At 38.4% G+C, this 23,748-nt stretch overlaps 3 protein-coding genes and 1 long non-coding RNA gene across 5 annotated transcripts; 3 read left to right on the forward strand and 1 right to left on the reverse strand.

The window, feature by feature from the left end:
• The first annotated feature begins 226 nt into the window (after nt 1-226).
• Nucleotides 227-6,033, forward strand: LOC122138038. Its single transcript, XR_006155275.1, has 3 exons — nt 227-338; nt 1,756-1,921; nt 5,787-6,033. It is a non-coding gene; the product is annotated as an uncharacterized LOC122138038 (long non-coding RNA).
• Nucleotides 6,034-10,168: 4,135 nt separating this feature from the next.
• LOC109060190 (proline-rich protein 15-like protein A) lies at nt 10,169-10,501 on the forward strand. Its single transcript, XM_042733127.1, has one exon. The coding sequence runs from the start codon at nt 10,169-10,171 to the stop codon at nt 10,499-10,501; it is 333 nt and encodes a 110-aa protein (XP_042589061.1).
• A 1,461-nt stretch (nt 10,502-11,962) lies between these two features.
• LOC109060203 (cyclic AMP-dependent transcription factor ATF-4-like) lies at nt 11,963-14,882 on the forward strand. The gene is made up of 3 exons (XM_042728615.1): nt 11,963-12,134; nt 12,956-13,354; nt 13,438-14,882. The coding sequence occupies exons 2-3, from the start codon at nt 13,054-13,056 to the stop codon at nt 14,415-14,417; spliced, it is 1,281 nt and encodes a 426-aa protein (XP_042584549.1). The 5' UTR covers nt 11,963-12,134; nt 12,956-13,053; the 3' UTR covers nt 14,418-14,882.
• A 4,445-nt stretch (nt 14,883-19,327) lies between these two features.
• On the reverse strand, nt 19,328-22,219 carry LOC122138040 (GTPase IMAP family member 8-like). 2 transcript variants are annotated; one of them, XM_042728637.1, is made up of 4 exons: nt 21,633-22,219; nt 20,357-21,046; nt 19,637-20,218; nt 19,328-19,521 (listed from the first exon to the last, which is right to left on the reverse strand). In XM_042728637.1, the coding sequence occupies exons 1-4, from the start codon at nt 21,661-21,663 to the stop codon at nt 19,469-19,471; spliced, it is 1,356 nt and encodes a 451-aa protein (XP_042584571.1). In that variant the 5' UTR covers nt 21,664-22,219; the 3' UTR covers nt 19,328-19,468. The 2 variants fall into 2 exon arrangements, with proteins under 2 accessions (XP_042584571.1, XP_042584563.1); XM_042728629.1 differs by having other exon boundaries at nt 20,357-21,049.
• Between the last annotated feature and the right edge of the window lie 1,529 nt (nt 22,220-23,748).

Here is a 23,748-nt window from a genome sequence, read left to right on the forward strand (position 1 = left end):
ACAGTCTACCAACTTTATTTTCACCCAAAATGTTTATTTGAAGTTTATTTGTAATATTCTAAGAACATCTTCTCTCAATCAAATAAAAACTTTAATCAAGGACTTAAAGACATTCCAAGAATGTCATTCAAAAAACATTTTCTCATAGCGTTATGAGAACGTAGTAATCATGTTAAAAGAATGTTCCATTTTAGAACGTTTTGTTTTAACATTTTTAGTCCAGCACTTCATGTTCGAATAGGCCTCTACACAAACTCTTTACTCACAAACACTCACTGAAACTCACAGAATCCCCTTCCCTCTTGCTCTGCTTGGCTTCATATTTCTCCATTACGCAGGTTTTTAAACACCTCTTGTACTCCTATTAGAAAAAAGAAGCTGAAGAAGAAGAAGTTCTGCACTATTTATCCCGTCAGACTATCAATCACTGTCGCTCTCGCTGCCCCGTCTTGGGCGCAAAGACAGCGCTACGCGGCCAGCCATTTGTCAAAGCGGCCCCGGAGGCTACGCATGGCTGTGTCCGGGGAGGACGGCCTGTCGTCGGGCCGACGTGGATGAACGAAAGCGCTATGCAAATTAGCGGCTAATCTGTGGCGGAACACAGGCGCGCCCGGCTCGCAGGTTCCATTACTCCTCTTTAGCTCGGTTGATTATGATTAAACTGATGCCTGCCGATCGGTTTTAACCCTTTTGCCCGCCAAAAAAAGCAGCCCGGTGCGGATGCTTCGCTTTGGCTGGAGGCGCGTGGAAGATGAACTGTCTGTTTATATAAATAAACACGCTAAGTTTGAGTCTCCATGTTCCCCACGGAATCAGCAGTTTAGACTGAAACTTTCCTCTTCGATAGGCCTGTGTTAATGAAACAACCTTATCAAAATGAGGAAAGGGATGAAATGAAGACTCGGGTTTTGTGTTGACCCACTTCACTGCACCTGACAGAGCTGATTAGTGTTTTATTGCCACCTCTGCAGGGGGAAAAGTCTTTAAAAGACGCCATTTAAATGTTTCTCACTGCAAAGTCTGAACTCATAATCTTGTTTGATGTGTATTTTATCTAAGAGACATTATGCGTGTCTTCAGCAGGAAGATAAAAAAGAGATGGAAGCAGAGATGTTTTGATTGATGGCTTCCATCATTCAGCGTCCCTTCATCATCAAAAACTGTGTCTGTGTGTTTGTGGATGTCAAGTAAAGACAAGGTCTGGTAACCACGAACTAAGACCTCCACGAGAAGAGGCTCTAAGCCAGATTTTGGGAAAGAATGAGAGCAACAGCCCTGGTCCTGTTGGGTTATTTCTCTAAATTTTCATTTTTTATTTAGGGCACTTGTTTTGTTTGCACTCCTGGTATACGTCCTCAAAACCCATAACCATTGTCCACCCTCCACCCCCACACCCCACAATTCTTGTTTTTTCGGTTTTCTTTTATTCACAAACAGTGGAACCTTTATATGGATACCATACTCTGCACAGTTTGCTCTATTATTTTCCTGATGCAACCATTGTTTATGGCATAATATGGAACGGAAAACAGGGGACAAGGGAATGGGAGATGTGAAAGAAAGGGAGGATTTCATTCAGTAGAATAAAACAAAGGAAAATAACTGTCATCCTTTTGTCCTCCTCCTTTAAAACAGCTCAATCTGCACCCGTAGCCCATCTGTCCATTACTTTCCCTCTATGGACTATGATATGACATAACTTCATTCTCTCAATAGATTGACAGTAATTTCCTTTTCAATTTGTTGTGGTTGAAGGCAGTAATGATGACTGACGGGTGCTACTGTCCCCTGGTGGATAAATAGAAAACTGCAGCGCTTTAACCTCAAGGCAGCTCTTTCCACAGACGACCTTGTTGTTTGTGAATCTCGCCACGAGGAGGAGCACTAACACAACACAGACCACTCTTTCAATAGACACAAGGTAAATAAAAACAATGTAATGCATGTGATTTGTCATTAGAAAGAAGATTTAAAAATAAAATAAAAATAAATTCATATAACATCAGATTGTAGTTTATAGAGCACTTAATTTATCAGTTTGAATACCCCATGATTTTTCATAGACAACATGCAGAAAAAAATTAGGCTAACCAATATGTAAAATGCAATCTATAGATAGTTGCATTATTTAAGTATGATTGCATTTCAGAAACGTAAAATAAATATATACATAAATATATACATATTTAAATGGTATCAAAATCATTTAATGAAAAACTACTTTTTATGTTATTTCGAATTAAATCAAGATTAAACAAATTTTACAACTGAGATAGTAAATTACGTTGTATTTTAATTCTAATTTGAGTAAGAAGTAGATTTGAAAATGCAATGAAAATAAATTCATATAACATCTGTTTATAGAGCACCCAAATTATCAGTTTGTAAGCCCCATGAGTCTTCATAGACAACATGTCGTTTACTTGCAGAAAAAATATGAATTTATAACCAATTTGTAAAATGCAATCTGTATATATTTGCATGTATTTAAGTATGGGATTTCAAAAAAATAAAATTATATATATATATATATATATATATATATAAAAATAAACATACACACACACACACACACACACACACACACACACACACACACACTCACTATCTTATAGCAGCAACTCAATGCATTTAGTGCTTGGTAACACAAATTGCTAATCAGCCAATCACATAGCAGCAACTCAATGCATTTAGGCATCTAGATGTGGTGAAGACGACTTGCTGAAGTTCAAACCGAGCATCAGAATGGGGAAGAAAGGGGATTTAAGTGACTTTGAACGTGGAATGGTTGTTGGTGCCAGACGGGCTGGTCTGAGTATTTCAAAAACTGCTGATCTGCTGGGATTTTCACATACAATCATCTCTAAGGTTTACAGATAATGGTACGAAAAAGAGAAAATATACAGTGAGCGGCAGTTGTGTGGACGAAAATGCCTTGTTGATGTCAGAGGTCAGAGGAGAATGGGCTGGTTAGAGATGATAGAAAGGCAACAGTAACTCAAATAACCACTTGTTATTACCAAGGTATGCAGAATACCATCTCTGAATGCACAACACATCAAACTCTGAAGCAGATGAGCTACAGCAGCAGAAGACCACACCAGGTGCCACTCGTGTCAGCTAAGAACAGGAAACTGAGGCTACAATTCGCACAGGCTCACCAAAATTGGACAATAGAAGTTTGGAAAACCGTTGCCTGGTCTCGATTTTTGCTGCGACATTCAGATGGTAGGGTCAGAATTTGGCGTAAAGAACATGAAAGCATGGATCCATCCTGCCTTGTCTCAACGGTTCATGCTGGTGGTGGTGGTGTAATGGTGTGGGGGATATTTTCTTGGCACACTTTGGGCCCCTTAGTACCAATTGAGCATTGGTTAAACACCACAGCCTACCTGAGTTTTGTTTCTGACCATGTCCATCCCTTTATGACTACAGTGTACCCTTCTTCTGATGGCTACTTCCAGCAGGATAATGCACCATGTCACAAAGCTCAAATCATCTCGGACTGGTTTCTTGAACATGACAATGAGTTCACTTTACTCAAAAGGCCTCCACAGTCACCAGATCTCAATCCAGTAGAGCAGCTTAGGGATGTGGTGGAACGGGAGATTCACATCATGGATATGCAGCCGACAAATCTGCAGCAACTGCGTGATGCTATCATGTCAACATGGACCAGAATCTCTGAGGAATGTTTCCAACACCTTGTTGAATCTATGCCATGAAGAATTAAGGCAGTTCTGAAGGCAAAAGTGGGTCCAACCCCGTACTAGCAAGGTGTATCTAATAAAGTGGCCAGTGAGTGTATTTAATATAATATTTCAGTGGAAGAACACTTTTTCCAAAATGCTCTAATGTTCAAACCAAAAGTCAGATATCAGAAAGAGGCCAAATGTTTTACATGCCCAAACTGTTTCTTTTAAAATGACTCTTGTCGGGCCAAACAAAGTTTCCCATCAGAAGCTATAAGATCATGATTAATGGACTGTGTGTTCTGCAGACTGTGAAGCATCAGATCTTGGCTGCCATGAGCAAACTACCAACGCCAAAAAGCCCAGCTGGTGCTGAACGGCCGCACGCTTTTCAAGTGGGCCATGAAATGTGGCTTGTGCTTATTTAATCCCCATGTGTATAAAGGCCATACGCTGTCCGCCAGTGCACCACTTGAACCAAGCAGCCCCTAGACAGAGGGCAAGTCCTCCTTAACACACCCAGCTAGGACAGAAGTCAGCCATTAGTGTCCCTCAACCAGCCTAATCGCACCAGTGGGCATCCTGGCGTCAGTTCCTGTACAAACTGCTGCCAGAGCCAGGGCTGCTGAGTATTACTTCTCAAATAAATAGGCCTGAGAGCCTGCCCTCTACTGGTAGAATATGGAATTATTTTTTCTTTCTTTCTTTCTTTTTCTTTCTTTCTTTCTTTCTTTCTTTCTTTCTTTCTTTCTTTCTTTCTTTTTCTTTCTTTCTTTCTTTCTTTCTTTCTTTCTTGAGATTTTAATATGTATAACTTAGAGGTAAATATAGATGTACAAAGGTAAATCTATAAATAATTAAAATATAATTTCATAATTGTCTAGAGAACAGGAGAAAAAAGGACATACTCTAGAGAAAATATAATAAATGTACTGTATAAATATATTATTTTGTGTGTGTGTTTGTGTGTGTGTGCATGTGTATATATATATATATATAGTATTTGTAGAATTTAAGTGTTTGTCGAATTGTAAAAAAAAAAAAAAAAAAAGGAAAAGAAATTGAGATATTTGCTATTTTCCTATTGAGGTGTATGTTTGATTTGTGTGTATTTATTTGAAAAGTTTAACTTCAAGGGGTTTGCTCTGCATTATTTTGCTAAAACATTCCCTGTCTGATAGTAGAATGACATTCGGATGTTTTCTAGACAGTTTTATTTGTATGTGCATCTTGTAGCATTTTAGGCAAGGTTGTTGAGGTGTGAATCTAAGTTCAGCAGTATTTATTTAAATAATTAATCTAATAATATTATTATGATGATGATAATAATAGGGGAAAACCCAGCAACAAAACAGCTTTGGCACAACAAAGGCAATAACTCACAATAAACCCCAAACATCAAGAGCTATATACAGTATACAAAGAATAAAGAACTAAACTAGAAACAGTTGAAGAACACAATCAGTGACCAAAGTGACAAATGAGAACATACTAGAAACCAAGGGATCAGGAACTAAACACATGAAACAAGGGAACAACAGAACCAAATGAATATCAAAACAAGAGTTTACGACAGAAATAATTTAACAAGATGTTTAGCACTTATTTGTACACGACATGTGGAGCTTATATTCAGAATAGACATGTTTAATTCTATTTAGAAATGGAATATGGTGATTTCCGAAATGTGTGCTCTAAAAATATTTATATAATATATGTTTATGTATCGAGCTTGTCTAAAATTGTCACACTTTTTTGTTGCAAATATTGGTATTATAGCCATATTAGCTTGTATTATATTAGCATATATATATATATATATATTTGTTTCATAATTCCTATATTTAGACATCTTGATGACTGTACTGGTATTCTAAAAAGTGGAAAATATTGGAAAAAATTATTGAATAAAACATACATGACAGTCCTGAAAAGAAAGAAAAAAGTGAATCCCTGCTGATTACATTTCCAACGTCCCTTTTATAGCCTCTTAACCATTAACTACTGTAATATCAAAAGCTGACCAACACCCAATCCGGCTATATATTAGCTATTGTTCTGTGATGCTGATGTCATATTATCCTGTTTATTCAGGCAGCAGAGGGAGGAGGGGCCTGATGTGTTTCTGTGTGGCTGCAGGAGGGAGGAGTCACGCACCTGTGAATCTACACCTGAGAACGAACCAAGCCGGAGAATAGGCAGAAAAGAAGAGATAGACAGAAACTCATTGAAACCGGGCCTATAGGGTGATGACCTCACCTGCTGGACTCTACTGGACAGAGAACTGAACCAAAGGATAGTGACCAGATAACAACTATCTCAACAGACGTACATTCACCTGCACAGGTGAGAGGAGCTTTTTACCAGAATTCACTGGACGGGAAAACTCCAGTTAGTTTCATATTAATGAGTTGACAGATAAAATTACTGTGAAAAAATAGAGATCACATGTTAATTAATATTGAGTTCTAGAGAATGAAATGAATTGATCAAATGGAGAAAAAGTGTACTGATAGTTATGAATTTTAATGACCTTTGGACAGAGACACATTTGATTACACATTCATAGCAAACAGTGGACCTATATCACTGACTAATCTTCCAGAATGAGGAGCCTGAGATGTGTGTGTGTGTGTGTGTGTGTGTGTGTGTGTGTGTGTGTATAATTGCAATCAAGTGAACACTTTGAAATGCAAAACATTTCTTTCAGTTGTGTCAACACAAGTTCAGCAGGCACTATCAATGTCTTTTGAATTTACTTATCCTGACAAAATCATTGCATCACTTTGCATCATTGAACTCAATGAATTAAAACAAAGAGATCCCAACCTAATAAATAAGAAATAACTGCTTTAAAACTGATTCTCTCTGTCTAAAATTAGTGATATATTCATAGTATAATATTAGTGGTGTAATTCAGGTGGACAAATACGAGAAGAAACAAACATCGTTATAATATTAAATGCAAATATTATGGAGCCTAGTGCCTCTATACTGTCTGCGTTATTTGTTTACCATGTGCTTGAGTATTTGTATTCACACACAAAAGTTCAATTCTGCACATTAATAAAAAACTTTCAGCTTTGTTTCTACTGGACAAATAATCACACGTTTCTCTTCTACCGTAAGCTTCGGAAGAGATTTTAGCAATGTCTCAAACTCTGCTCAGATTTGCTAAGTCTATCTACAATCAAAAATCACACAATTCAGTAAGAACTCAAACATTTCTCATCCAATTTTCTCAAAAGCAAATTGTTTGTGCAATATTTAATTTATACAGTAGCTGTATACTCTTACTATCCACTATTCAGTGGGCAACTGATGTTGAAAAGACGTCAGTTTGACATAAAAAAAGGTCAAATATGCAAATCAACCTGATGTCAAAAACTTGACATGACATTGATTTGATGTAAACTTAACGTCAAACATATCAGCCTACATAGACATTAAACCAATTTCAGTGTGGGATTAACTTACGACTTTCACTCAAACCAAATTTAAAATGATGTTACAGCATCTTGATCAAGTCTTGACTGATATTTGACGTCAAATTGATATTGAGGTGCCGGCTGGGATAGATCAGCAACTGTCATTTGAGTATATTTTTTATTTCTCGATTAATTTTTGGAGAAACTTCTGTGACCATTTTGATAATTAAGATCAACAAATGTTCTCCCAAACTTTAAAAGAGCAACTTCTAAGCAGCAAAATTTTCTTCTTGGGAAACTTGGGACTAGTTTCCTCCTTTTTGTGTATTGTTGGGGTATGCCTTTATTTTTGTTATTCCAGTCTTACACTCTTTAGAAACAGGTGCTTATTTCTAAAGAGTGTGAGTGTTAAACAACAGATCAACCTGGGGTTTGTGAACTAGGCACCAATGCATGTTTTGGGCCTGCAAGAAGGGTTAAACAAAATAACATTTTTCCTGCAGTTCTTCTGATCACCACAATTCCTGTCATTTGCTCTACTTTTACTCATTATGCACCACAACTCTCTCAGAGTGTGTCTGTTCCCGGGGCGAAGCTCTCCGAGGGCCTAAAGTTGACACCTGATGTTTTTTCCAACCAACCGACAGGAATAATTAATTAATCAAGATGTCTACAGAGATTTCGATATCTCGTGGGAGCTTCTGTTAAAACTAAATATACTTTGTGTTGTTATTATTGTGATGCCTGTATTGAAACGATGTAACGATGTAACGTAATTCGCGTGACAAGACAAATCAGAAGTTTGATTTTCCAAACAAATTGTTTTCTCTACATTATCATGATCTGTCAATCTTATCGAATCCTCTAATAATCTGCACACAGAAAGTTCCTGATGGCCACTGACATGTTCACGGAAAGCACCAGCTTTTCCTTCTGAACAATGATTTCCTTAACTCTTATCATTATTTTTATCTTAATTTGAAAACCACATGCATAACTGCATGAAGTGCGTAAGACCATGTGCTTTGCCTAAAATTTCCCCTGGCTAAAGAAAATCTTCCTTATCCAGTGCAAAGAGAAATCTTCCTTATCCAAATCCTGACCATAATATTCCCCACAGTAAAATTAGCCTAATATTAGTGCACTGCGGTGCGTTAATATTACAGAACGTTTCAAAATCTATGTTTGTATTATAAATCACAATTTAAACTACAGTTGCAAGCTATAAATTTGCACACACACACACAAACTCACACACACACAACTATGTAGTTTAGGAAATGTTGATTTGAAATGATCACTTTTTAAACAGTGAAACCAAATACTTTTACAGCATGCATACTTTTAAAAAATAGAAGTTCATTGTAAAAAATATTTTTTTCAAAGTTTTCAGTCATTCTACTTCAAAACTAATTATTTGTTAAATTTCAATTTCTGACTGAAAATAGTTTCAAAGCAAATCCTACATTTTTATTTTTTTTGTCCAGTGTAATGAAATATTATTGTTAAAACCATCTGAATAAAAAGCCCTCCTTTTATAAAAGGAGCTGACCAGCACCACCTGATCTTTGTTTGCTCTCGTAAACATAAAAGCAGGAGCAAGAGTCATAAAGCCCTGAGAGAGCGAACAGAAATTAGCATACTGTATGAAAATGACCACTCTGTTGCTAAGCAGCAGAGCCAAGCCTTTCCCGTGAATGGATATTGCCACACGCTACAACAGTTTTGAGTGAATCTGAGTGTGGGAGTTGATTTTCACATTTCACAGAAGGCTGATTCAGTTCGAGATATGATAATGGACAGTGAAGCAATAAAATTTTTCCAGGAAATCAAGTAGTAGCCCCAAGTATTATTTTTTTTTTTTTTATTGTGTGTGTGTAAGTGAGCGGCAAACCTCAGAATATGATACAAAGTTTCATTTGGACAGTGTTCCGTCATGTGTACGGTATGCTTGCTTTTATTGTAATGGTTTACTTCAAAGCAGCCATTCCAGCTTGTGTATGAACCTTAAACGCACTCTGGACTGTGAACTCTTAACACGTGGATGGGCCGTGTAAAATCACGTGAATGAATGAATCATGTAAAATCCATTTGTAGTGTGAGCAGAGCAGCAACACGCTGGGCATTATGGCTAAAATGACACCAGCAGCATCATTCAGACCTGAGAAGTGAAGTCCAAGAGGTCAGATGTTGTAATGAATTCAGTTTGTGGCCTGCATGGAGACTGTGGTCAAAAAATTTTTTTACAAATTTCTGCAGAATTAGGCTCATACACGTTTGTTTATGAAATATTTTGGCTAATACGAATGTTCTTTCAGCTCAATTTGATGTTTTGACACATTATTAGGTCCATGTAAAAATTATAAATAGTGACATACAGTTTTATATATATTGAAGACCAACATAATGTGCATTATCATTCAAAAGTTTGGAGTCAGTAGGACTTTTCTCTTTTTAAAATATTTTTTTTATTCATCAAGGACACCTTAAACTGATCAAAAGTGACAGTAAAGACTTTTTTTAATATTTCACAATATTTATGTTTTAATGTATTGTTGTACTGTATAGCATAAATACATTTACCACCCCAAACTTTTGAACCATGTTGTAAATCATCAATATTATTAACTCATAAACCAATACATGAAAATAAAATAAGCTATACTAAGCACTCTATCATTTAACATTAGCATGGTCTACATTTAGCATTTCCATCCTCCTAGCATATAGCTGCAGTGCAGCGTGTGTGAAATTTGAGGCTTGTAACCGAAGCTCCACAGCTTAAAACTTTGCATCCCTCTACCATATGGTGTTTACCGAATTACACTAAAAGATTCATTAGCGCCTGCCCCTTATAATATAAGACACAGATCTTACCTTAGCAGTAGCTCACACCCTCAGGGTTCAGCTTACACATTACGACTATTCTTATTACCCGTGTTCAAATGTAACAAAAAAACAGTATGTTTAAAGTTCATTTTCTTATCTAGGCCTAAACTCTCTCATTCTGTCCCCCTTGCAGGGCTATTCAAGTCTGTTTTCGGCTAAATGGCGACCGCAGACCCAGCGCCAGCCTGGTGGAAACTGACTTTCCTGCGTAAGAAGAAATCGGAGACGAAAGTGTTGTACGAAATCCCTGGAGACCACAGCAGCAACGCCGGGGAGACGCCCGGGACACCCGACGCAGCCGCGGACAGCCAGTTTAACGCCCGCTTGGAACGCATCGTGGACAAAACGGCGACGAAGGGACGCCATGTGAAAGTCTCACACTCGGGCCGGTTTAAAGAGAAGAAGAGAATCCGCTCTACGCTAGCAGAAAACCCTGACCTGTTCCCTGAGGCAGAAACAACGACTAATGAGAATAATAAAAGTGGAAAATAGCCCCTGTGTACACATAGAGTCACTGTGCGTGAAGCAGCTCAAGAGGGCCTTGGCCTAGCACTCTTCCACTGATGTCCTCTGCAGTTTACAATCGCCTGAGGTTGAGCCTGAAGCTGACAGATCTATACTAATGTTTGAGAACAAAGACAGGCACGAACCCAAAGATCAGGTTTCTTCACAGAAAAACACAGCAGCGCTGCATTGTGGTCATCTGATGAAAGGCTGACAGTTAGCAAATGTTTAGCCGAGAGAAGTCCACTGAGAGAGAATCAAATCAATCTTATATCAGCACAAGATATTAGTAATGTTTTGATTATTCTCGTTTCCTGTATTTTATATGGCGAAAACTACAATTGCAGCTACAGCACTTTCGATTCAATATAGAAATATTACCAGCATTAATATGATAGTATATCAAAAGATCATATAGAGATGTTTAGCCTATTCAAAAATTATAATATATTGTAATTCTATAAAAAATATTATTATCATTATTTTTAAAAAGTAGAAGTGTCTGATTTGTGTCTGAAGTTGTGTCTCAATTTTAAATTGATGTGCCTGTGTTGTTTATTTGATATTTATTGTACATAGTTTATAAAATGCAATCTGAACTTGGTGGGGCTTTTCCATTTTAATTAATTTTGTGTTATGTTAAAAGAAATATAGTCAAATATTTGTACACTGCCTAATGTAATTGTTTGCCTAGCTGGGATTTGAAATTGAATTTTGTACAAAATTGCATGTTGTTTTTAAATATGCATTTCTAGAAAATAAATGAATGCACTGAAAATGGCAGCTGTATTTTAATGTCTAGCCTATCTTTCTGTGTTCTTCAAATGCATCTCTGAAACAGGATCACTAAACCTATATGTAAACAAACTACACACATTCCTGCTTGTACTGACTGGCTGTTCCAGTTCTCTTTTGTTTCCACCTGAGCTTAATACAGCCTCTTTTGTCCTTTTATTCAGGTTTTCCACCAAGAGCAATGGTCTTTTCTTTCCATTGTCTTTTTTTCCATAACAATAATTCCCATAAACACAGCTGAGACAAAACTAGTTTAATTGTCGTCCAGCAGAGGGTGATAGAGCCAACACTACATACGGGGAATGTAGACAACCTTCCCCGGAATGACTCATGCTTTCATGTTATTGATAGACTTTGGGCTCACGACACATTTGTTTGTCGATCCATCGACTGATAGACAAATATAATGTTGATATCCATTTGATATCAGTCGAGCATCAGTCAATACTTTGTCCAATGCCAATATCATCCTTTTTTCTTCATTTGACATAATCAAACAGTCTCCTCCTAAGCAATCACAAAATATATCTTAATATCATGATACAATTTGACTAAAGCGATGGGTCTATATGTCGTCTGCGCCCTATAACACAAAACAATGCGCTCTGGCGGAAGGATATGTCTGAGCTGCACTGCGGCCCTATATAAAAGTGAACTCGACGTCATCGACCGCAGATCTATTCTTCTCTCTTCTGATTTTTGTTGACATCCGAGCGACTGAGCTCTTCGCCGAAATGGCCGTGTGATCTGCAGCCTGTAGACAGCGCGCAAACTCCTCAGTGCATCAACATAGTGCACTGCCTCATTACATTTATTGCAAAATGGCGTAAGTATACTTTTAAGTGTTTTTGTCTTACAGTGTCGAGTCGTTTAGACAGCCGGCGATGCGGAAGTGTACCATTAACGTTATAAGCCTTATGACCACATATGTTTTAGACTATTTCTCGTGTGCCTTACAGATATATTGGGAATTTATTATTTTAATAGATTTAGATGAATGTTTTCCGTGCGAGTAATGTCATGACAACCGTCTCGAGCTTAGCGCGCGCCATGTGTCTGCCTGGCAGAGACGACATCAGTCGATGGATTTGTAGTCATATCTGTCTTAGAATGTACCATAAGGTCTCTATTTTCTACAGGGGACCCATTTCTAATAAACCTGATAGTTTTACTCGAGTTAACACGAGTTGAGACATTTTATTTGACCTTTCTTTGTCGTCGCGTCTTCTCTATAAAATGGCGCACGTTCCTGAAAAGGGAGCGGCGAGCGCTGAAATGGCGGTGTCTTATTCGACTTCAGTAACGTTACAACAGTAGTGCATCCCAGTGTATTTTACCAAAAACGACATTTTCGGTTCATTTTAATATTTTTGAAAACCAGTGAGCTTTAGCCTCTGATAAATTGGAATTGAACACTTATAAATAGAACCTAGTCTGCTGACTGTAAGTGATAAAAGAGTCACGTGGTCGATGTCCATAGAAGGGTTGGAGGGTAGGGTGTGGGCAGATGATGTCATTGTGCGTCATTCATCATAACTAATGAGAATTAATTTTTTTAGCTTTCATATTTGATTGGTTTACTATTATTATTTAAATTGGCTTTTATTGTTATATAAGCGATTAACTACTTTTCATCTTTTTTTGCAGGTCCCTTGTGGCAACTCTGACCTTTGCTGTACCTGACAGCACGAAACTATTCGAATTCTCAGTAGAAGACTCTCTGATTCCACTTGAAATAGACAATCATGTCTTTGAAGAGCTCACGGTTTGGCCCGGACGATATGGAAGTCCTTTTTTGGGACTCATCATCACCGATGGCTGACCCTCTTGGGTCCTTCCTAGATAAAGATGAGGAGGTTCTTCCTCTCGGAGGCGCTGAATCGCCCCTTTCATCTTTCTCTTCCTCTCCACTTCCCTCTCTCTCCCCACCCTGCACTCCTCCCTTCCCTCAGCGGGGGGAGAAGGCTGGGCACAATCAGATGTCCCTGTCGTGGTTCCCCTCAGATGAACTGTGCCTAGATAATGATGGCGCAGACAGTGGTAATGGTAAGGTGTAGCAATGTATTCAGAATACACCTGCGGTTCTCTAGTTTAAGCATTCAGTTGTTTAATGTTTGTTCTTTTTTCAGATCATTCATTCAGTCAAATGGATTGGATGACAGAGCGAATTGATCTGAGTGAGTTTGATCTGGAGTCTTTGATTGGCTCCTGTGATTCTGAGGATCCACCCAGTTCTCCCGAGGAACTCATTGCTTCTCTGGAGTCACAGATAGACCTGGAGTCCCAGCCTGTAGCTTCTGACCATACCCCTTCACCCTCTCCCCCAGCAACTGTCCCTGAAATTGAGCAACTTTCCAGCCTTTCATTCACTTTGAATACTCCAGTTTCTACTCCATTCGTTCCCTCAACACCCTGCGATGCGTCAGATTCCTCCTCTGTAGTCCCTGAGCCCCAGGCCGAGCTCGATATAAAGTGTGAACCGGCCTCCCCAGTCCCATCACCTTCCATCCTTCCACCCGAGTCCCCTACTGACACCCTTGAGCTTGGTTGTGAGGTGGACATAGCTGAAGTTCAGAGTCCCACCCCTGTTGAGATGCGGGTGCCCAAAATTGTCCTGTCCCTCTCCCCAACCCGCATAGTTCTTGTCCTTGCTCCCAAAGAGGCGGCTAATGTGATGGCGACCCATCCAGGTAAGGTGGTTGTGGATAATTCCCCAAGTCCAGCCTCTCCCGACCAACAAACCCCTGCCTCTCCCCAGTCTCGGTCTTACAGGGTGAAGCCATACCCTACACCTGATTCTAAGCCCACCCAAAATCAGCAGTCAGAGTCGCCTGCCCTTACAGGTAGAGTGAAGTCAACCAGTGGCCCAAAGGTTGTGGTCGAGAAGAAAAAGCTGAAGAAAATGGAGCAGAACAAGACTGCGGCGACCCGCTACCGACAGAAGAAGCGCGCAGAGCAGGAATCCCTCCAGTCAGAGTGTGCAGCTCTGGAGGAGAGGAATCAAGAGCTGGCGGAGAAAGCAGAATCACTCGCTAAAGAGATTCATTATCTGAAAGAGCTAATGGATGAAGTCAGGAGGGCAAGAGAGAGTAGGAATGTGAGGTCATAGAAAGAAATGGATGTAGAGGCTTAGAGCTGAGAGAAATGGACTGTTTCAGCATAGCCTGAAGTGCAGAATAATAGGGATGTTGGTCCTAAAAGTATTTCTTGAAGGGTTAAATAAATGTTTTGATTCTTCCCCAGTGTCTTAGAGTTTCCTTTTAGCATGACAGCTATCAGTAAAGCCTGATATACTTTTACAAGTGTATTTTTTTTTTTTTTTTAAATTTTGTGTATCTTTACTGTATGCACGGTATTAAATATAGCAGTGCATTGTGTATTGTTGATTTTGTCTGTCTTGACACTTCTTAATTGAAATTGTGCTGTGTAAATACTCAGAATTTAAACTTTCCTAATGTCTTTATTCATAGAAATAGTATGGTGTACACTTATTAGATTGTGTATGGAACTTCTATGGGCATTTCACTACTTACTATCTTGAAAGTTATTTGTGTAATAAACATTTAAGAAGACATTTGTATGCGTTTCATGTGTCCTTCCATGATGAAACCGGAGCAGATAATAGCTATAGTAATTTATAAAACTTGTAGACAGTTGTTCACCATCTCTATAGGTAGGTCATGTGATACAGATTTTTTGGGGATGTAGAATAATGTGGGTAGTAAATATATTTAGTCCAAGGCAATTTCCACTATACTAATATAATAAATCAGTGTTCATGCTTTTTGGTTATAAGAATTTATTTTCATTTCGAAGGTTTTCACATATTTAGAAATGTCAAACTTATAGTTGTATTTGACATAAAAAGCACCACTCAGTATTGCAATTTAACTGTAAAATTATTCTTTATTGATATGAAAATATGAAGTGAAAAGCATGCAAGAACTAGATTCCTCAGTCATCTGAGTGTCTTCGGTTAAAGGAGTTGAACATCACTTTTGAGGCTAAAATGTTTGCCTAAGCACTTGGGAATTCATTGTATATTATCATGTGCCAAAAATTTGCGGACATGATAAATATTATGCAATAGTAACAACCATGCCATTTTTAAATAAAACTTTAGGTAGAATAAAATGTTTATATCATAGTCGTAAGTAACGTCCTCATTATATACCAATCACATCAAATTCACAACAAAAAGAAACTAGTTTGTACCTCTGTATGTATGCTGCTAAAAAGTTAAAAAGCAGTGGAATGTCCAGTTCAAATTCAGTTAACATTCTGTCAATATGACTTTGAAAAAACAGTGTGAGTGGCCTTATGGCAGGGGCGTTCCCTCTGAGGAGGCAAGGGAGGCAGTGCCTCCTCAAAAAATTGGTTGACAAAATAATCAATATTACGAACATAAATCGCAAATATTACTAAATATTGCATTCAAAGTATAAAAGTCACTGGTTTTTATAAAGTAAAACTGTCCAACAGTGACACCCGCAGCTAAAGTTACAAAGGCTTGCCTTCAGTCCAATGGCTTACAAGAGAGACCCCTTGCCGTGACTGTTCTGGGTTGTAATTGAGAATGAATGGGGGAAGTCAATAGCTGCGTCCAAAATCACATACTTCCCTACTATATAGCATGCGGAAAACAGTATGTGAGGTGAGTAGTATGTCCACATTTATAGTATTCTTCTTCTTCTTTTAATTTTATTGGTGGTTAGCAAACCAACTTAAAGGGATACTCCACCCCAAAATAATAATTTTGTCATTAATCACTTACTCCCATGTCGTTCCAAGCCCGTAAAAGCTTCATTTGTCTTCAGAACACAATTTAAGATATTTTGGATGAAAACCGGGAGGCTTGTGGCTGTCCCATAGACTGCCAAACAGTTTCAAGGTCCAGAAAAGTATAAAAGACATTGTCAGAATAGTCCATCTGCCATCAGTGATTCAACTGAAACATAATGAAGCGTCGAGAATACTTTTTGTAAGTTTAAAAAACAAAAATAATGACTTTATTCAACAATTTGTCTCCTCTGGTCCCTCCGCATCACCATAGCGTCATTTTGGAGAATATTCGCTGAATGCAAGCAGTGTAAATACAATGTATCCTTGTGTCCAGCTGACACAATAACTAATGCAGTTTGCATTCAGCGGATATTTTCCAAAATGACGCTATGGTGATGCGAAGAGACACAGAAGAGACAAACTGTTGAATAAAGTCATTATTTTTGTAAGGAAAGTCCTCGGGGACAGGACCTTAAATTTGTGTAGCAAAAATTAGTGGAAAAAAAGTGGAAATCCAATATTTACCCCAGAGATAAGGTAATACATTTGTAAAATTAAAATCAAATTGATATAATCCCCAAGTGACATTTGTGATATGTTGCTAGAATTTCAAATAACTTTGATACGAATTCCCAGTTATGTGTGGGTACTGTTTATATTTATATGTATAAAGTCTCGTTTACAATTCACTCAAGGAACGAGGAGAATTCTTTGATTTAGATTATAATCCAACAAGCAAAGGTTTACAAACACAGGAACTCTGGGATGACATAACAGCCGACGCAAACACAGGGCTTCAGTAGACAAGGAAACTAATGAGGGAACACCTGGAAATAGTGAACATGATGACATGAGGGAAAACACAGCTGGAACCAAATAAACATAATGAGGACAGGAACAGAAAAAAAAAAAAAAAAAAAAAAGGAAAACCGGAACTAAGACGGGGTAAAACAAGGAAACACAAGTCCACAACACTGACAACACATGTATTTATTCATATTTATAAGTGATTTATAGTATATGGTTCCCAATCCTGGTCCTGGAGAACCCCCAACACTGCACATTTTAGATGTCTCCCTATTCACACACACCTGATTCATCTCATCAGCTCATTAGTGAAGACTCCAAGACAGGGGTGTCAAACTCAGTTCCTGGAGGGCCGGAGCCCTGCAGAGTTTTTTTCCAACCCTGCTTCAACACACGTACCATGTAGCTTTTAAATAAGCCTGAAAGACTTCATTAGTTGGATCAGGTGTGTTTAATTAGGGTTGAATCTAAACTATGCAGGACACCGACCCGCCAGGAATTGAGTTTGACACCCCTGCTCCAAGACCTCAGATGTGTGTGTCAGATAAGAGAGACACCAAAAACGTGCAGTGTTGGGGGTTCTCCAGGACCAGGATTGGGAACCACTGGTTTATATAAATATATATTTCTTAAATAACTAACTAACTAATATATATATATATATCTTGATTTGACAGCACTACTTAAAAGTCTTAAAATTACCTTCATAAAGCCTGCATAAGCCCTGAAAATGCTGCTTCCTTTTTCATCACAAGGGCTTCTAGTGGCAGTGAGCTGTAAACAAAAGGGATGCACACAGATGCAGTGCACCTCTAACTACCGCTGTTGCACTTTATGCATCAACACCCTGTGGGCTGTGCTCACACATACAGTACCTAACTATTTACATATTAACTTAACTTACACAAACTTAAACAATAGCAATATAAGAACATGAACTGATTTGCAGAGTCTTAACCTGTTAAATTGTCCTACAGGTAATCATACTCTTGAAGAACCTGCATACAGTTGTCTGGTGCGGACACACCTGCGGCCAGATTGTCCCGCATTCTGGATAAACAATTCCCCAATTCAGAAGACAAAGGTTGTGGAGCACCGCACAGCAAGCAACAACATCTGGCACAAAGGCAGGTCTCATTTCTAGGGCCTTGAAGAAGAAGATGGAGTGCCAGCTTGTATTCAGCATACTGAAGGCTCTTTCAACAATGTTCCGTAAAATGATCTGAACTTCCCATCACTACTCGTTGATTATTGGTTGATATACCAGAAGGAAGGCTAGCCTCCCTGCGAGGTTTCTTTTCTCAACACTCCTCAGCGCTGACAGTGAACACTCGATGGTGAATGGTACGGTTTTTTTTTTTTTACTAACGGAGGCACGAGAGCTCAGCTCACCCCCGGCCTCCCCCACCGCTTCTCTAACACTTAGCAACTGTAATACATCAGCAGATTTGGCACATTTGTGATAGAAAAGTGGCGCTTTCATGTTATGGTGTTACAACTGTGAAATTACAAACAAAAAATACATATCTGAGACATGAACTGAAACGAATTGTGAATTTTATTAACATTAAATCGTCCTCATTTTCACCTCAAAATTTTGGGGAAGCTGTGCCTCCCCTGCCTCCCCCGACAAGTCGCCACTGCTTTCAAACTGTGCTTTGTGTGCCTAACTGAAATTACGTCCCTTTCCCTCAAGTTAACCTTAAAGTTACGTGATGTAATCGCCAACAACAAATCTGATTGGTTAATACACATCTTGATTTGATTTGAATAACTCAAAACTCAAACATAATCAAATCACTTTTCATAGCCCAAACCCAAATATTCCAGTATAAATATACAGTATATAATAATATACATTTTTCCCACGCCTATGGTTCACAATTAAAAAATATTGGTAACATTTTACAAAAAGGTGCCATTTAATGTGTTAACAAACATGAACAAGATTTATTACAGTATTTATTAATCTTTGTTTACATTAGTTAATACAAATACTGTTGTTCATTGTTAGTTCACAGTGCATAAACTAATGTTAACAAACACAACTTTTGATTTTAATAGTGCATTAGTAAATGCTGAAATTAATATAAACTAAGATTTAATAAATGCTGTAGAAGTAGGCTATTGTTTATTCTTAGTTCATGTTAACTAAAGTAGTTAACTAATGTTAACTAATTAAATATTATTGTAAATTGTTACTGCCTTTAGTTATTATTTTGCAATAAATATAAATGTGTGTTAAAACACTATGAAATGTATAATTAGTATTAAAATATTAAATAAAATAAAAAAATAATATAAATAAAATACAAAATAGAATTACATTTGTTCTGAAGTTTATTTAACCAGGAAAATGTGACAACATTAAGTGTAACAGGGATATATATTTGTGTGTGTGTGTGTGTGTGTGTGTGTGTGTGTGTGTGTGTGTGTGTGTGTGTGTGTGTGTGTGTGTGTGTGTGTGTGTGTGTGTGTGTGTGTTTACAACACCACCGCACAACACTGCCTTATGTGTAATAAACAATTTTTTTACATTCCTCTAAGATTCACGTTATGTCACCTTATTCTTCACTGCAGAATGCATCTTCCACTCATTTTCTCCTTGTCTAATTCTGTGTTCACTGTAGAACAAGGATGCAATGATTAGGTTTATATGAATAATATTCACATAACAAGTTAATATGTAACCGAATGTGAAAGCCGTTTTTATAATATTGTGGAATCTAAAACACTTACATTTGACTGGTAAGAAAGGTTTCTCTCCATTCTCTGCTACCATCTCCTCTATTTTCCGCAAGAGTTCAGTCACCTGTGACCTGTCCTGGCTGGCTTTGGTACAGTCCAGGACATGGTAATAGTTCCAGCAATGCTGCATCAGTTTCAGCAGCTCGCCTCTGTCCCGCTGGATGTGATCCTCAATTGATGTCCCATACAGCCGATCTCCACATGAAAACAGCACCAGTGTGTGCTGACAAGCCTCCTTGCCAAACATTTCCAAGTGGCCCTTAAGGGCCTGTCTCTTTTTGGGAGTGAGGGTGGAGACCACGGGGATGACCAGTAAGAGTACATGTGGGCCAGGATGTAGAAGCCCTGCCCCTAGTTTGATTTGTTTTCGTATGCTGCTCGGTGTGCGCTGGACGGAGAACCAATCCCAGCCTGGTGTGTCGACAACCGTGAGGCACTGACCAGCAACCAATGCTTGATGACAGACAGACACCTCAGTGGGGCGTCCTGTTTCAAACACACGACAGCCCAACAGAAGATTTCCTGCAGAGCTCTTACCTGCTCCACTCCAGCCTACTAACAGCACTCGCAACTCTGTTAAAATGGAGAAAGTGGGAAATTGTGAAAACGAACTTAACATGATCAAAATGCACTTTACATGACCTAAGCAGACATTCTGGAATAGTTCCACCAAACCAAAGGTAAAAGAGAATGAAATACACAGGAACTCACCTCTTGGTGAAGAGCTAAACATTGCTGCTGTCCCTTCCACTTCTGTACCTCTATCTTCTTCTCTTTCATTTTCAGTGTCTTCATCCCCAAATCCAAGGTTTGGCCGCGCCATTTCAAAAAACCAGCCTTGATTCTCCTGCACCATCTCCTCCACTTTCTGCAAAAGCTCTGCAACCGGAGCACTTTTGTCTGAGCAGGTGTTATCCAAGGCATGGTACCTACAGCCACACCTCTCCACAAGCCTCTGCAGCGCTGCCCCGCCATCCACAATAAATTCCTCCACACCCATGTCCTGTGGCAACTGGTCCTCACAGGTGAACAAAACTATTGTGTGCCTCCATATCCCTGCTCCCAGTGCCTGAACTCGGGCCCAAAGACCTTGCCAGTGGTGTTCAGTGAACGGAACTCCAATAGGAACCACCATCAGCAGGGCATGAGGACCAGGAGAACATCGATCAGTGATGGACTGCTGATTCTTTGAGTCTGACTCGTCAGTCGTTCCTTCAGTTTCCAGCTTCCATCCAGGTGTGTCAATGATTAGTAGCCGCCAGGTGAGTATGTTTACCCAGTGTTGTTGGTCTGTTTGGGAATTGTTTTTTTTCTGGCTCAAGATAGTATTCAGAGTTGAGGTCTTACCGGAGCCCTGGAACCCCAGCAACAGGAGGCGCCGGGCAGGTAGAGAAGAGTCCTCTGCTTTCGAGAAACAGAGATAAAACAGAAATGATATGGTGAGTGATTGAACTTGTGGTTCAATTCTTACTGATGACATCCACAACACCGATACCATCTTCACGACATTCTGAGCAACTCTGGAGCATCCCTGTAACCTGTAATGATCAGGTTTATATACCACAGTGATGATTTCATAGTATATACATTTAAATTGTAGTCCTTGACTACATAGCCTTAATCATAAGCAGTCCTATGATCAGAAAATATTCTCTGCTACCAGATCCTCTGTTTTCTGCAGGAGTTCAGTCATCTATGCCCTGTCCCTGTTCCAGCAATGCTGCATCAACCCTAACCATTATCCTTATGATCTCATTCTAATTCTGATCCAGGATCAGAATGAATGACTATTGTGTGGACATCTGCCTTTGTATGATGGCAAACTGATCTAGATACAGCCAAGACTCTCAGGAAGCCCCTGAGACACAGGAAGCGCATGTAATGAAGAAGGGAAGTGAGTCAGCTGTGTGTGTGTAAGGATTTGAAAGTAAATGTCTGTCCGACAAACAAGTAAGATGAATTGAAGTTAAAGTTTAATGTTACTTACCAGCATTTAAATCAGAAGAGACTGTAGCCATCTTGTGTCTAGCTGGAGCGTTGTCTCCTTCCCTCGCTCTCTTTCTTCCCTTTCGCTCTCTCTCTCTCTCTTGCTGTTTAGTCTCAGCAACCAGTTGCTCTTGACTCAAAACATGTCTTTCTCCCCTCTCACCTCCCTCCTACTCTCTTTCCCTCCCTCTTCAACTATTTATTATTATTATTATTATTATACTACACCCTTGCAGCCTTTCCCTCTGCTTCTTTTTCACTCTCTTTCTTTCTTGCAATGATGCAAGCAGGGACAATCAGCAGGAGGGAGCTGGGAGAAAGAGGCAAGTAGAGATAAGAGGGATGCAAGGAGGGGAGTGAGTGAAAAAAAATATGTGGCTTCTGATTGTCATCTTATGAGAGTGAGTGGGCTGAGTGTGACAAATATTTTACGGTAAGCAGCCTCCCACAATTCTTGGGTAGTAATACATAGTAATTCTGGGGGTGGAGCAGAGTCTGTCAATAGACCAATGAAAACATGGAAGTATCAAGTTTTGCCCCACCTACCTGATTCTGTAGTATGACCTAAACCCAGCAGCACTCAAACTCTAGAGCAAAGGACACCAAAACAAAACTATATAGTGTCATAAATTAAAACAGAAAAAGCATTCTTACATTATACAGCAGTCTGAGTATGAAATAAGATAAAGTAAATAAGATAAAGCAATATTTATATAATAACAAATTTGTAAAGATATTAGAATAAATAAAAATGATTAACATAAAGTTTTAAGTGTTTCAGAGGGTTTCAATACACATTATGATCTGTGTGACAAAAAGTAGTGCACAAAGGTAGCACTTGCTTTGCTAGAACATTAAAAACTGTTAAATTACTAATAGGATTCTGAGTATCTGCACATATAAGGATACTTGGAAATGATATAGCTGATGATTTGGCTAAAAATGCCAAGAAAAAGAAGAAGAAAAAGGAAAGAAATAGGCTAAATACGAATGTACCTTTAGGTAAAGAAGTAGTAAAATCAGTTATTAAAAAGAATATTACAAAAGAGTGGAAAGGAATCTGGAATGTAGATATCAAGGGAAGATATTTGAATAAAATTAAGAAGCAGATACTAAAAGAACTAAGTGGGGGAGGAATAGGAAGGAAGAGGGCTTCATTACTAAGCTAAGACTGAGTCATTCAGGACTGACTGCATCACTGTTTTTAATTGGTATACATGATAATAGCTTATGTGAGGATTTTGGTGTTAAAGAAACAATAGAACATATATATATATATATATATATATATATATATATATATATATATATATATATATATATATAGAGCACTGGGCTACATAAAGGAAAATAAATACGATAAAGTCTGATCTGCCCCACTCTGAAACTTGATATAAACAAATGAAAATGTATAGGTATTAAGGAAGAAAATAAGAAATTACCTTAAATAAATCCTGACTGCATAACAGCACAGTAGGTGGTGATATGCATACAGGGTGCAATGCGCCAATAAACCAAGAAGAAGACCTGGGAGTTTATGGAAAGGAGTTTTGTAAAACTTTAGTATGGCCTAGCACCCCAATGTGAAGGTTTGATTCACCATAGTGGATTTAGAGATTTGACAGATTAAGACAGTAAACAAACAAGTGGATTTGGTGAGTGAATCTAATAAATATACAATTTAAGCATATAGGCTAATAAAAAATAAAGTTTTTGAAATGATGTGGCTTCCAGCGCATATTGGTATTTTAGGAAATGAAAAGGTAGACAAGCTAAGCAAGCACTGCAAAAGGAGGGACAGCCTTTCAAGATCGGAAGGAAAGAGTATTGCATGGGGAAAAATTATTAAAGAATGGCAGCAGAGTTGGGATCAAGAGCTAAAAGTAAGACATATAAGTCTATTTGGGGGGTGGGGTGAAGAGCTGACACAGTGGAAAGTAAAGGGAAAATAGAAGAGAAGAGCCAGTTTTATCCATAGGACATAATAACCCTTACCAAAAAGTAGTATACTTCAAGTTTATTTTATTAAGTATACTTAAGTATAGTTCAAGTATATTTAGACTTTTTGTAAGTATAAGTCAAGTATACTTAAATGTCATTTTAAGTATATTTCTGAG

Source organism: Cyprinus carpio, chromosome A3 (assembly GCF_018340385.1).
Source record: "Cyprinus carpio isolate SPL01 chromosome A3, ASM1834038v1, whole genome shotgun sequence".
Classification (NCBI taxonomy): Eukaryota; Metazoa; Chordata; class Actinopteri; order Cypriniformes; family Cyprinidae; genus Cyprinus; species Cyprinus carpio.

Excerpts from the sequence above, each read along its gene's own strand:
- LOC122138040 (XM_042728629.1), bottom strand. The coding sequence starts at position 21,663 with ATGGCTACAGTCTCTTCTGATTTAAATGCTG. Across the intron at positions 21,050-21,632 it reads CTCTTCTGATTTAAATGCTG|CAGAGGACTCTTCTCTACCT; the intron begins GTAAGTAACATT and ends GTTTCTCGAAAG. Across the intron at positions 19,522-19,636 it reads ACCTTTCTTACCAGTCAAAT|TGAACACAGAATTAGACAAG; the intron begins GTAAGTGTTTTA and ends CTTGTTCTACAG.
- LOC109060190 (XM_042733127.1), top strand. The coding sequence starts at position 10,169 with ATGGCGACCGCAGACCCAGCGCCAGCCTGGTGGAAACTGACTTTCCTG.
- LOC109060203 (XM_042728615.1), top strand. The coding sequence starts at position 13,054 with ATGTCTTTGAAGAGCTCACGGTTTGGCCCGGACGATATGGAAGTCCTT. Across the intron at positions 13,355-13,437 it reads TGGCGCAGACAGTGGTAATG|ATCATTCATTCAGTCAAATG; the intron begins GTAAGGTGTAGC and ends TTCTTTTTTCAG.